Here is a 13,820-nt window from a genome sequence, read left to right on the forward strand (position 1 = left end):
AACATTCCTTGTGAATATCATTGCATCTTTGTACCATTTACAGTCGGTCTTGTTGCACTATATGATACTTATTGTTCCGTTTTTTTGAGGCTGAAAGAGAGCGGGATGAAGCCAAAGCTTTATTCTAATTTCAATGCGCTTAATATCCACTAACTATTAAGAGGTAAATGAGAAAATAAATAAAGATGTCTAATAGTTCACAAGCAAATAAACAATAAACAGCTTTTCAGCTTTTCATTTAACAATTTCTTGACCTTAAATTCAAATTTATCTTATACTACATTCTTGTAAACATCATCTTAAACCTTCTTAAAACATCACTTTTACTTGTTGTTAATTCATCCTGAATTTGTTTGGATGATGCTTAACTTATCTGTGATGCCGTCGATTGTACTGTATGACATCGTTTGACAGGTAGAAATTCTAAGAACATTGATTTCTAACACCTTATAGTAATAGAAGAGCTCTTAAATGTGTGCGCTCATATATTTTATTATTTCAGTAAACGTGTGTCCTGCTCTTGATCGTGGACATATTTAGTTTTGCATTCCACCCACAAAAAGTGTGTGTGTGTGTGTGTGTGTGTGTGTGTCTAATTACACCCCCCACTGACTCCCACTCTCTCTATGTAAACGAGCAGCTTTCTGTGTCACGGTTAATATCAACAAGAAAGTGGGAGGAGGGAGGGAGGGAGTCATTCACTCCTTACACCTCTGAGAGTTCAGCACTGGTAGCCAGGAGAGAAACCAGCGGGGGGCAGAGTGGCACCTGCCAAGGAGGAAAGAGAGGAGGGGAAGACAGAAAGACGCCTGAAGACCTGTGCGGCTGATCTGAGGTTGGGAAAAAGAATAAACACATTTTCTTTTCTTTTTTTCCAATAAAGGATTGAACTATAGGGTTTTTCAGGTCCCTTGAAGGAAAAGTCAAGTATCTCTTTTCTCTGGTTCTTCATCTACCTGTCCAGGAAGCAGGACGTCTGCATTGAAACCAAAACGAACGAAGAGCACAAAGATTCCTGATCACACGAAAGGGGTAAGAGCAGTCAGTCAGCCGGCTCATCCAAGCATGTTGGTTTTCTGCACAATCTCCTCGCTCTGTGCACTGCTGAGTTGTTTCTCCTATTTTATATAATGTCAGCAGTTTGCACATTTCTCAATGCTGCAAACATCTGTTTTCTAATGAGGTTGTATCTCTAAGATTAGAACTGGCTTTTCAGATGGTATCGTATTGTACAGTATTAATTATACATGTATCAGCTGCTCCTAGTTTGGGAGTAATAACAAGCAACACTACTTATTATAAAGCAAACGGTGGTTTCTGACTGCTAAGAAAGAAAAACATGTCTGCTATTTATAATTCTATTAGTTTTTTTTTTTTAGACTTTTCTTAAATCATCTGTAATATTGGAAAGGTTGAGAGATGAACACTCTACGAACACTCGAACTCATGAAGCAATGTGTGAGCAAACCTCTTGGTTGAAATGCTTCCATTCTTTTTTCTGTTTGGATTGATTTTTCTTATCTGTACTCTCTGCATAGCATTGCATGCACCAGAACCGGGAATATGACATCTTTGTATAGAGGGGAGGTTGGGTTTAGGTCAAAATCAGGGTTTTATGGTTTTGTCCGGTGAATATAAACTTATCATAGTTTTGTGAAAACTAATAATTTCAGCCTTTTTCTCTACGGAGCACAGTTTCCTGTACGATTAGCTCATCTCCACCTTAGTAATACTTTGTTAATATTTTTTCAGTCAACACACTGTAGGCAGCTTGTTGCACTGAAACACCTGTGAAAGTGAAATTACTGAACCAAATCTGATTTTACACCCTCTGAATTTGACTGTGCAGCAGGTTGATTTTGACTCCCGGCCCCTCCCTGAGTACTCACCAAGCGGTTTCACTCTTATCTTGATGTAAACACCGTGGTATAATTTTCAGAGGTGGGTGTAGCCGAGGTCACGTCAAGATTAACACTTCAGACATTGAGACCCGGAGAAACAACGGCAGTGTTGTTTGTGGTCAGTTTAAAATGTGATGATGAAATGAACAGCTAATGGCGAAATCACATGTGATCATTGTTGTGTTATTTGTGTAGTGATTCTGTGATTCATTACGAGTTTCATTGGAAACTGATAATAAAGTCGTGTTGCACCGTATCAGAAGGGAGTTGAGGAAACTCCTCGATGCCCAGTGACCGTAGAGAGGTCGACACAGACGTGTAACAAATGACGTAATCCTGTTGTCTCTTTTGTGACTCTGGAACCATCCATCCATTTCCTTTAGTGCTCACCCTGTTTAGGCTTGTAGGTTGCTGCAGCCAGTCCCAGCTGTCACTGGGTCAAAGGTCGTGACACACCAAGCGGACAGTTGGGCTGTAGGTGACTTTACTGTACGTTGGCTCATTTTTGTCCTGCTGAGTCACCACTATCCGGCCCCTCGTAAACTCATTTGTGTGCAAAGCTCAAGTCACCAGGCTGCAAACTGTGCACATTCCACTGGTGGGTTTCATACGAGACCCTAGAGATGATCCAGAACACACCGACTGAGACCCCAGGTGTTGGCGTGGGTGTGTTTCCCTGTGTGTTCTCATACCTGTTGATCACGGACAGCCTTGGGACAGTTTGTCCCGTGCTGACCCCTGTCCACCATGGCTGATGTGTGGGGTGGAGCTGGAAGACGTTGATGGGGAGGGGACATGTGGACTATCCTGGACCATCACTGTGGACAAGCAGCAGAAGCTGGACAGATGGGACGAGAGACCAAAGAGTTGTGGAACAGTGGACTTCGTTAGGAGACAAACAAGATGGAGCTTGTTGCAACAGTAAATTATTTATCCACAAATTAATATTTGTAATGAAGGTTATTTTTTTCATCAACAAACGAAAACACATCAAAAATATAATGTTTACACTGATATAAACCAGATAAATGTGGTTAAGTCATTGATGGAATTTCAGACGCTGCTCAGTCGGATCAGAGACACAGAGCAGCAGCTTCATGTCTTACTCTGCCTGTGCGTCCTCTTCCTCTTCCCTCTTCATTTGTCTCCACCTTTTATTTCAGTGTAACTGCATCTGTTTTGCTCTTCTCTTGTTTTTACCATGTCCACTTTTCCTCTTTCTCTCCTTCCTTCCCTCCCTGCTCCATAAATCTATAAAGCAGATTTTCCTGATTCCTGCTTTGACGCTTTGTCGTCTTGTTTTTGCTTTATTATTGGAATGTTGCTCACGTTTTTTGCTAATTTGTCTTTACCTGCAGTTACTCAAGTTGATATGTTTACACAGCACACACACCCAGAGGCCATGGCTGCACACAACCTTTGTCCCAGACCCCTGCTGGGCTAATTAGCTGCTGAAATATTGATAGGCAGCGATTGTTAAGTGAAAAGAGAGAGAGAGCGATGCTCTTGTTTCATTTCATGTGTTTCCTTTATGTGTGTGCCCTTCTGTTCAAAGGCTGCTAATTAATTTTTCCTGTCGTTATTATGAGGAGTTTATTTCATTTGGAGTTTTCTGAATCGACAAAGGTCAGTGATGGAACGAAGGGAAGATCTGAACAGTTAACTTGATGTACAAGCTGTTTGTGGAAACCGACAGCAGTCAGAAACAGAATTTCTGGATTTTCAGTCAGATTACACGAGTGAGATACACAATTAATGAGCTTCAGTTGTGTTTGTTGGCATATGTTGTCACATTAGGACAGAGTTAGCAGCTTTTTACATGAGTCAGTTAGATTCAGCAGCGACTTTATATTTACTGTAGGGAGACTGCTGTCAGCTAATAACAGTCCCAAAAGGTAAATACAGGTTTAGTTTATTCAGAAAATAAGTGACGTAAACTCCCTGTTAAATACAGAACAGTCTCTTTTATTGGATACAATGAGGTTATTTTCACAGCCTGTGCAGATGTGATGTGGTTGGTAATACGAGTCTTTTTTTCTTTTTCAACTGATTAATAGATCACATGGTTAATACCAAGTCAAATCACAGCAATTTAACCTGAAGAGTTTGATGCTTTAGTCCTGGTTGTAATTCATCAGAGATGAAGTTTGACAGTATTAAGGATCTAAGAACGAGTCCTAAATTTAGTACAACAGGTGAAACTCTTCTGATTTGCTTCAGACGATCCAAACAAAACAGACGTTTCTTAAGACCCTGAATAATTTACGAGGACTCAAGACATTCAACAGGTAGCTGCAGTTGCTCCTCCTCCCCAGTATACCCCAGTATACTACGACTGACACAGTCAGTCACAGGTCACATCCGTTTCTCCTCATTGTCCAAAATATTAAATATAGGTGGAAGTAGAGGAAATTAGACAGGGGTCCTTTTCTTTAAAAGGGCTGTGTCAATATTTTTTAGCCTTTGATTTTATTGTTTGGTCTGTTTTTCCACCACTTTCTCGCAATCGCGTGTGCGGACCATCATGCACCACTGAGGGTGGTCGTCCCCTCTTTTTCCCTGATGACACTCAGGTGTGTCTTAGTAGGCTGAGTTCCCTACAAGATTGTATGTCCCATTGTCCTTAAATCTAAAATGTTTGCTCCATCCTATCTTTCTGATCTTTTACCTCAATATGTGCCATTATGAAACTTAAGATCATCACACAGTTGCTGTTTGTGGATTGTTGAACTTCCCTGTTAAAAACCAAGGGGATTGAACATTTTCCATCATGGCTCTAAAACAGTGGAATGACCTTGACTGAGGAAATCACACTCTTTGACTCAGTGTCTCTTTGCCTGTCCTGAGATGGGAGACTCTTGTTTTAGTGTAAAAAGTATATTCTATCTATGTCACATGAGGTATTTTTATTTTGTGCTTTTCTTTGATTTTATATTTACCCTGATTTTACTTATTCCGTACACACATACCTATATTTTGTACATGCTACATACACCGTGCTCTATAATGTCAGAGGTGGCAGTTAAGTATTTACTTACCGTTGTGATTTGGCACTGCATAAATACACTGAGTATACTTGTATTTACATTTTGAGTTTCTTTTAATTTTACTCTGCTATGGGAAACAAATGGTCCAAACTAGAAGAGGGTCAGTGAGTTTATCTGTTCTTTTTCTGGTCCAGTTGTTCACACTTTAGTTACTCTGCAGCTCTCAGACCTTCACTGCTGAAAGTGTGAAAACAAACGTCCTTATTTCTCTCTCCGTCTTTCTCAGGCATCTACAGGTGACTGCTGATGTCCAGTCATAAGGACCGGAACCAGAACCATGGTCATTCTACAGCAGGTAAGGACACACGGCTCACACCACATGCTGGGTGAATGTGTGTGTGCGTGTATTGACCTTAATGTCGGCCTCTTTGATTCTCAGTTAATGTGGCGCTGAACTTGTCAGCCTTTCTCATCGACTAATCAGCTCTGACAGTGTGCTCCCCCGACCCCACTCCCACCGTGGAGGCCTACATGGGTTCAGCCAATAAAACAAGCAAACACACACACAGATCGGCCCTTTGGATGTTTGTCTCATCACACGCTCTAATACTTGTTAACAGCTGAACATTTTCATTGCCAGGCTGAAGGAGATTTCTTGATCCATCTGCGTAGGACAACAGTAAATGCGTTTGTAGCTGCTCAGCATTTGCGGCTCACGTTGTTTGAAAAAGTGAAGACTTTCTGAGGAGGCTGGTGCTTTGTTCAAAACGTTTTTTATTTTTAATACTTTTTGACCTTTTTAATCCACCGAGCTAATTCTTTTTTTCACTTAAAGTCTCTGTGGATTATTTAAGTAAAACAGACCTGAAGAGACCAACTTTCACCCATTTACATCTACACGAGGAAGAAGCGTTCATATTTTACTTATTTAAAGTCGTGTTCACACTCATCCTGCTGGGAGGATCTTAATCCCATGCGGTAACCATGACAACAAAAATGAACATGGGGGAATCTGATTGGCCACTGGCAGGCTGGGACCCCAATGTTCGCCGTCTCAGCCACAGATACACCACCCTCATCAAGGTAAACTCAGGCCTCTTAACGCTGTTGGAGACTGGGCTTGTTTGGGATCCAGTTACAGTTCAGTGCAAAAGTTTGAAAAAGTTCAAATTTACATTACACAGAGCAGCAGGGTGAGTGGTTTGTGCTGATGCTTCACAGCTAGAAGGTTGCAGCCTTGTGTCTCCACAGGCTTGTGGCTCTTGCCCTATAACAGCTGGGGTCGGCTCCCGCCGTCCTGCAGCCTGCAACCTCCAACAGAATAAGCAGTTACAGATAATTGACAGATGGAGTTATCAAACTGTAAGGGTTTATTAACTGTATACAACAACCTTTGTTGATGCGATGCATCATGACTTTGTGTGGTGATTGTAACTAAGACAACCAATTGAAATACTTTGATTATCGTCATGTTGCATAAGCACAAAATCGAATTATTTATCCCAGGGTTACAGTATTTGCTGGTGAGGACATGCAGCAATTATCTTCCCTGATGTGGGTCAGTGATTTGTTTGGTTTTTGTTTTCGTCACTTGTGTTTCATTTCCAACAACAACCGTACTGTTCTTGCTCAGTGTTGCTTGGGGCTATTTCTGGCTGCAGCAGATGATTTTTCGCAAACAAAAAGCTTCAGTACACAAACATAAAATGCATTTTATGTCACTGTTGAACCGACAGTACACCAACTACAATAATGACCAATTCCACAAATAATGCACTAAATCCGACCAAACACGTGAAATTCTAACTTACAGTAAATAATACATTTAATTGGCTAATAATGAATAACAAAACAAAGCATATCTTTAGTCACAACATGCAAGGAGAAAACTCCAGCATTATTTATTTATGTGTCCTAACTTTTAGCATCACATTTTGCACCATGTGTTTGTTCCACCATGGATTGGATCTCAAATGTGAAATAATTTGTCCCAGTACATTTGCAGTGCATGCTTGTGTCATTCATTTGCGGCCGTTTTAGAGGCAGAATAGGTTCCAAAGATTAACGTTCTTTGCTCATTGAAGCAGAAAGGAGAGACGGTCAGTTTTTATGGATGTGTTTATTCACAGACAAATGCCAGCTCATTTAGCTTGTCAGCACATTTCACCCTGTGACCTTTGACTTGTCCAAATTATCCATCTAAATGCAAATGAGGTGAGCAGGAAGTGTCTGAATCAATCATATGACATTTACATTCCTATTTAGTCATTTGGCAGATGCTTTTATCCAAAGCAACTTACAAAGGAGGAACAAAGAAAAAAAAAGAAAAAATCAAGAAAGTCAAGCAGAAGACATTAAAACCCAATGTTATGTGAATTAAATATTTCTGTTTTATGAGACACAAGTGCAAGACAGGACAGATAGATAGATAAATAGATTTTAAAATGGTTTCAGTGCACAGAAAGTTGCAGAAGAGTTCTGTCTTCAATGTTTTTCATATTGCCAGGTGGCTGAGTGTGCAGAGTTTGGCAGCTCATCGTCATGAGAACACTGAGCTGAAGAGCTTTGTTTGATCCTAATTCTTACATCAGGGGCGGTTTCATTCTCATCGGAACAAAGAATTAAAAAATAAGGTGCAAGGCCTCGACCCCGAACTCACCGATAAGCTGAAAGGACAAAAAAAAAAACCCCACCCCTACAGGAAGTGTAACTGCAGAGACCAGCAGAGGGCAGAGCTGGACTGATCTGCAATGTACAGATCCCGGACAGAACGTGGATTACATGCAGTAACACCGTGCTGCAAAAACCTGCAGTTAGGATCTGAATTGACTGGACAACATGTTGAGCCTCTATTTGCCTTGTTTGTAAGTGCTGAGGACCTGAACATGTATCCACTGTGCACAAGAAAAGACAAAACATAACGTGTGCTACTAGCTACTGTGCATATTACAATGATCAAAAATAATCTTTTTTGAAGATAAGTGGATGAAAATGTTTGCACCCAGCTATATGTCTCCAACCAAAACGTTTTACTGGTACGACTCTCTGCTCAGACCATGTTAAAACTGGGAACCACGATGGAGCTTTGCAAATATTATTAGTGTTTTACGGATTATTATTCACCTGCTGCAGGTTTTTATACAACTGTTACTCAGCTGCCAGCTGAAAAATGTATTTCCAGACATAGACCCGCTTTAGAAATCTCCACAAAGCAAAGAAAAAACATGTAATGTAGGATTAATAGCCCCTGATGGACACTTAAGTAAAACGGCATCGTCCCCATAAATGCAAAAGTCGTTAAAACAAGATCTGGAGAAAATTATTTATTTCCACAGATTATGATTTTAGTCATTTATTTATGAACGGGGAGCTGATATCTCTCATCTTTCTAATTTTTACATCTTTATTAACCAGTAACAACAGAAGGATGAATGTGACTTAGTGATTAATGATCCTGTTTCGTAGTTTAAGCTCTGGGTCCTATAACCAGAAATCGTGGACGTGTCCACAAAGGCCTGTTTTGTGTCTCCCCTGTAGTTTGTTACCTTTACATGGGATTGACATTAGCAGCTGTAAGCGAATACCCAGCTAGTGTTTGACCTGAATTATTGAAGGAGATGATGAGAACACACACCATCCATCATTACATCACTGCTGCTACAGTAACATTACTCCGGACCTGAGGCTCGTCTCAGTCACATTTGTCCAAAGCTCGGTCTCTGCGAACTTAGCGCCTTTGAATTTTCACAATTATAAACATGAAGGTTTACATCTCATGGAATTCATTTAATTCTTTGTTTTATACTTAAATACTACACGACCTAATTTGCTTTATTCTCTCTTGAAACAGTTGCTGTTTGCCGTAGAAAGTCTCCGTTAAAAGTCTCTTAGTGAACTGTATAAGGTTTCCTGCTTGCTTTCCTGCAGCCTGTAGGCCTGCGTGCTCTGTGAGAACTACCTGTCCCTGCTGGCATTCAGGAAGATCATTAAAACAAACTGTGACTTCAACTTAGAAAAAAGAGAAAATCATTGGGCTGAATCAGATGAGGATTTTCCTGTATTTCTGACAGATGCTGTTAAACCTCGATCCTGAAAATGAACCACTCTGCTGGTGTTTCACACTGGCAGTCAGTGGGTCATGAAATGCCCCATGGCTGTGTCCATGTGCTGTGGTGTGTGGTTGACGTGGGGGCTGCATTGATCTGTTGTAAAAAGCCTGGGGAGGCCTTTAAAGCACTGTATTAATCATGTTTCCTGCCGCTGTGATACAGACGGTTGTGAAGGGAGAGAAGGGGCCAAACATACATCAGCTGATCAGTAATCAGACTGTATTTTCTGTCTGTTGTTACTAACTTTTAAACGGTACCTATTGGAAAGTGCTTCTCAATTCTCTGTGCAGGCATGTGGGTGCATGACAGAGCAAACAGCTGCACGATCAAACCTCTCCAGATGATCCCGAACACAGCAGCACGTCGAATTATTGACCAGCCAAAGGCGTCACAGCACTGTTCCTACACACTGCGAAACAATTTCCATTAAGTCCCTATGACCTTTTTGCTGCTTTCCTCACTTGTAAGTCACTTAGGAGGGAAGAAAGTATCAGCCAAAATTACTGAAGCTTTTTCCATAGAATGTTTCAGTGGACTCGTCCTTTGTTTTGTTGGGGGCCTGCTGACTGAGAAATGGGTGTAATGAAATGATCCACACTGAACTCATACAATGTGAGTGTTTCACTTACTTTTAACGATTATAGAACTTAAATATATTGTAGTGCTGCCTGCGATTTAACAACTAAATTCAATGCTGTCCGTGTGAGCTGATCAGTTGCCAAGCTCATGTGAATTTTATCAATTTACCCACTGGTACATGAATTCTTAACAAATTTGCTTTATATGACGTAAAGCAAAAGATGGTGAAATGTATGGACGATGACAAAGACAAAGATATAAGAGAAAGGCAGGAGGACACAGACACAATATATATAAGTCAGACACTAAACAGATCCTTTTGTTAAATAATTCAACATTTGGCTTCTGATAGTTTGCTGTTGGCCCTGCTCGCTCCTGTCTACGCTGTCATAGCCCGTGTGTGTGTGTGTGTGTGTGTGTGTGTGTGTGTGTGTGTGAGACAGCTGCTTGGTAGTGTAATGTTCACATGGCTTAGTTTGCCAGATGGAGTTTTTACTTAATTAAACTGACACGTATGTAACACACACTCCAACAGCCATCAAACACACACCACTCACCATTTGTTCTACAATCACATCTAACATTACAGAGGAGGAGGATGGAAGGAAAAGACAATGTACAGCAGTGTTTATATTATAGTGGAAAAACTTTGGTGTCTCCTCTTCCTCCTCTTATATTCACGGATCACCCACAACATTAGGACTGGTGGTTAATAACGTGATGGAGGACAAAGGTCACCAAGGCCAGTCCGAGCTGTCTATAGCTAAACAGCTCTATGAACAGGAACACGTGATAATCTCTGTGCAGACTTGGTACAAGTACACAAAAGCAGTAATTAAAAAAATAAATAAATAAATAAAAGGAAAGTACTAAAGTAAAGTTACTTCACTGAGAAAACCATTAATTGTACAGTCATTATGGTAAAACAGCAATTAATAAATAATCAAAGGTCATAATTATATAATGAAAGGTCAAAGATCACAGCTAATGGAGCTGATTTTATCCACTTTATGTGCTGACAGGCATTTGTGACATTTGTACCTGCTTATCCTATTAAGGTCTCCCAGCTGCCATAGGGCGGGAGGTGGGGTCCACCCTGGATAGGTAGCCGGTCTCTCAGGGACAACACAGAGAGACACACACAGACGAACAGCTATTCACACCCCCCTTCAAACGGGGGATTTTAGATTCACCAAATATCCTAACATGCATGTGTTTGGACTGTGGGAGGAAACGGGGAAACCCACCGAGCACGGGCAGAACATGCAGACTCCACACAGAAAGGTCACAGTTGACTGGGGCACAACCCGCATACAGTAGTTTATAATATTTAAAGAAAAAACTGATATGATATGATATAATTGAACATTTAAAAAACTGACAGTGTTCTGTTTTGGCTGATAGGTGTTTATACTGTTCCATGCTCTGTGTCTTAACCTCCCAACCTGTACAATAATAAATGACCAGCACAGATACACAGCCTGTTTCAGTAAAATATTGTATGGGGGGCATCTGGGGGATGAAACGGGCGATTGGTGTGTGACTGTGTAGAAGAGGGTGTGGTGGGGAACCAGGGGTAGAATGGGATGATTGCGATGGCTTTCGGCTGACTCTGGTTTTGCTTCCCTGCTCTACGAGGCCTCTGGAAACCCTGTGAGAGCTGGATCGAACAAAGTCAAACAGTGGAGGTGGAATTTTATGGAAAATGAAAACCCACCAACAGACGTCGGCAGCAAAGTGTTTGTTTGAGATGTTGTCCTGCTCCTCAACGTCAGCTACATAATCTTCATGTGACTATGTCAGGAACATTAGCTAAACAGCCAAATGTGTATGAAAACATTACGGTTTTCTTCAGAAAACATGCCATGAAAACAAGCCATGATGATGTAATTAATGACGGTTTCTGTGGTTCAGCACCACAGAAACCTCTGCGTCTATAGACATTCTTTTATTCGCAAAATGTTCATTTTCTCTTAAACTCTTATTTTAACAATTACTAAAATTCTAGATGTAGTAGTATTTGTTGTAATAGCTAAAATACTGCACTTTACTGAGCAGAAGTAACAATTATATTGTACATAAAGATGTGACTAGCTCTGTTAATCAGGAGCTTGTTCTCCTCCATAATCTGCGGAATTTACATCGCAGTAAATATCTATAGACATCCAACACCATAGGACACACCTGAGGAGGAAGGGACATCTTGTTGCCATGGGCGACGGGGCAGGTTGGGTTAACAGTGTGTGTGACAGGGACTGAGGGAGAGAGAGCAGGAGGACTTTCCCCAGAGGATGTGGAAGAGAGCTGGATTATATTATTAGACCTTTTTAACTGCTTTTCTTTCTTTTAGATTTATTTACCGTGGACAAGACATAGACAGGGAAACGGATCACAAACCAGGATGTGGTTTTATGTGACTCTGTAGGTCTTTAAGACGTTTGACACTTTTTTTTTTTAGATGAACCCCAGGAAAAGAAACACAGGTTACTCTGTGACCATAGTGTAAAGGAATTAAACTTTTTGAACATTTCATTGTTTTTATGACAAATAAATGTGTTACCCTGTGGACCTAAACAAAGCCTTAGCTGGACATTTTCCATCCTTGGGTGTAAACGAGACACAGAGGATACTGAAACTATACAAACAGCAGAAAATTACACACCTTTCCATATGTACTCGCAGACACTTTTCAGTTACTGCATGAAAGAGAAGACGGCTTCCATCTGACTTCAGAGTGTGTGTTTGTGAGTTTGTAAAGTGCATGTGAAGATGTACAAGCGTCGGGACTATGTGGAACTTTATGACAAGGATCCGGCCAAATGGGCGCTGGTACGCAATGTCAACACTGTGATGAAGCACATCACACTGCTGCCGGTGAGCTCCACCTGTGTGCGAGACAGGTTTTAGACTTTGGTGTGTCATAATTGCAGCTCTTCACTCTGTGGTATTTGTACTGCGTAAGATACAGTATGTATGTGTGGTGTAGTTAGGACAAATAGATGTTTTCTTATCTCGGGTTGCATAGCTGTGAAATGATCCCTGGTGAATCAGAAGAATGTGGGTTTCTGTCTCAACCTGTTTTGAGTCACTGGTAGTCGTGGTAAAAGATGAATGCTGTAACCTGGACTGGCTGAGACGGTCTGAATCCCTCCCTAAGTAAAATAAGTAACTTTCTGGACATTGTTCTTTAAAGGTTGCTTTAGCAATTCAGGCCATAAAGCTTTAATATATATAATCAGACTAAAGTAATGCTGCTAACAAAAAAATCAAATAACATTTAAAAACACTTTGTAATGTCACATACAGAAACAGTAGAAAATGCTTTGTGGGTGAAAATGACATCTTTAGATATAAAAGGTGAATCTGAATGTGCTACTATTGTTGCATTCAAGTCCCCCCCCCCAAAAAAATAACATTGTGGTCCTGACTTATGGATTCATTTTGTATTTATTTATTTTTTTTAAAGAGAAGCGTAGAGCTGTTTGGTTGGCGGCGTCCATTTGGATGAACTCCTTTGCTCCGCCCCCTCCCGTTTCTAGAATCACTGCTGCTAAGAATCACAGAGCAAAGCTGCATCCTGATTTTCTGAAAAAGACATGAAGTTTTAAAGACACTTCCAGTATCCTGAAAGACTGAGGACAGAACTTTCCGTCACAGTTGTAGTGACTCTGTGTCACATCCACTGTAACTGCATTGAGGGAGTAAGACGGGAGGATTTCACAGCCACCTTTTCATTCCAAAGCCATTTATTTATAGATTCTCCCCAGTTTCCTCTCCTACGTACCCACTGTCTGCTGGTTACATGTCCTCATGTCCTCCCTGTCCTCCCTCAACAAATTCCTGCTACATTTTTTTTTCTTCTTCCTTTCCAGGAGCTTCCATTTCGGGGTGGACTGTCTGCCTGGGCCACCAGTTAATTCGAATCTTTTAGACTGGAAGCATTTAATAACATTCTGATTCAGACTCTGATTTCTTCTGCTTATTGGTTTTGATCTGATTACGTCACTGATGCTGATTCGACCTTTTTTTGTTGTTGTTTTGTTTTGACTCTTGGATTCTGATCCTGGTTTCAAATTAAATTCTTGATTCATTTACAGGGCGACTATGTCTGGTTGGACTTGAAGAGCGGTCGGGAGTTTGAGGTGCCAGTCGGCGCAGTGGTCAAACTCTGTGACTCAGGACAGATCCAGGTGGTGGACGATGAGGGAAATGTAAGTGCTGAAACACGGTTTTTGCTGCACGAA

The 13,820-nt window shown here is 40.9% G+C and overlaps 1 protein-coding gene across 5 annotated transcripts in view; it reads left to right on the top strand.

Moving 5' to 3' along the window:
- Positions 1–722: 722 nt before the first annotated feature.
- myo7aa (myosin VIIAa) overlaps positions 723–13,820 on the top strand; it is a 44,766-nt gene continuing 31,668 nt past the window's right edge. For 2 of the 5 annotated variants that reach the window (XM_067507504.1, XM_067507505.1), the window contains exons 1-4: positions 723–835; positions 965–1,032; positions 5,175–5,243; positions 13,674–13,787. In XM_067507504.1, the coding sequence (XP_067363605.1) occupies positions 5,226–5,243; positions 13,674–13,787 (132 nt within the window). In that variant the 5' untranslated portion in view covers positions 723–835; positions 965–1,032; positions 5,175–5,225. Of the gene's footprint in view, positions 836–964; positions 1,033–5,174; positions 5,244–11,897; positions 12,451–13,673; positions 13,788–13,820 lie in introns of those variants that run through there. The other 3 variants (XR_010914650.1, XM_067507501.1, XM_067507503.1) reach the window with 3 other exon arrangements.

The sequence above is a fragment of the Channa argus genome, chromosome 6, assembly GCF_033026475.1.
Source record: "Channa argus isolate prfri chromosome 6, Channa argus male v1.0, whole genome shotgun sequence".
NCBI classification, from domain to species: Eukaryota; Metazoa; Chordata; class Actinopteri; order Anabantiformes; family Channidae; genus Channa; species Channa argus.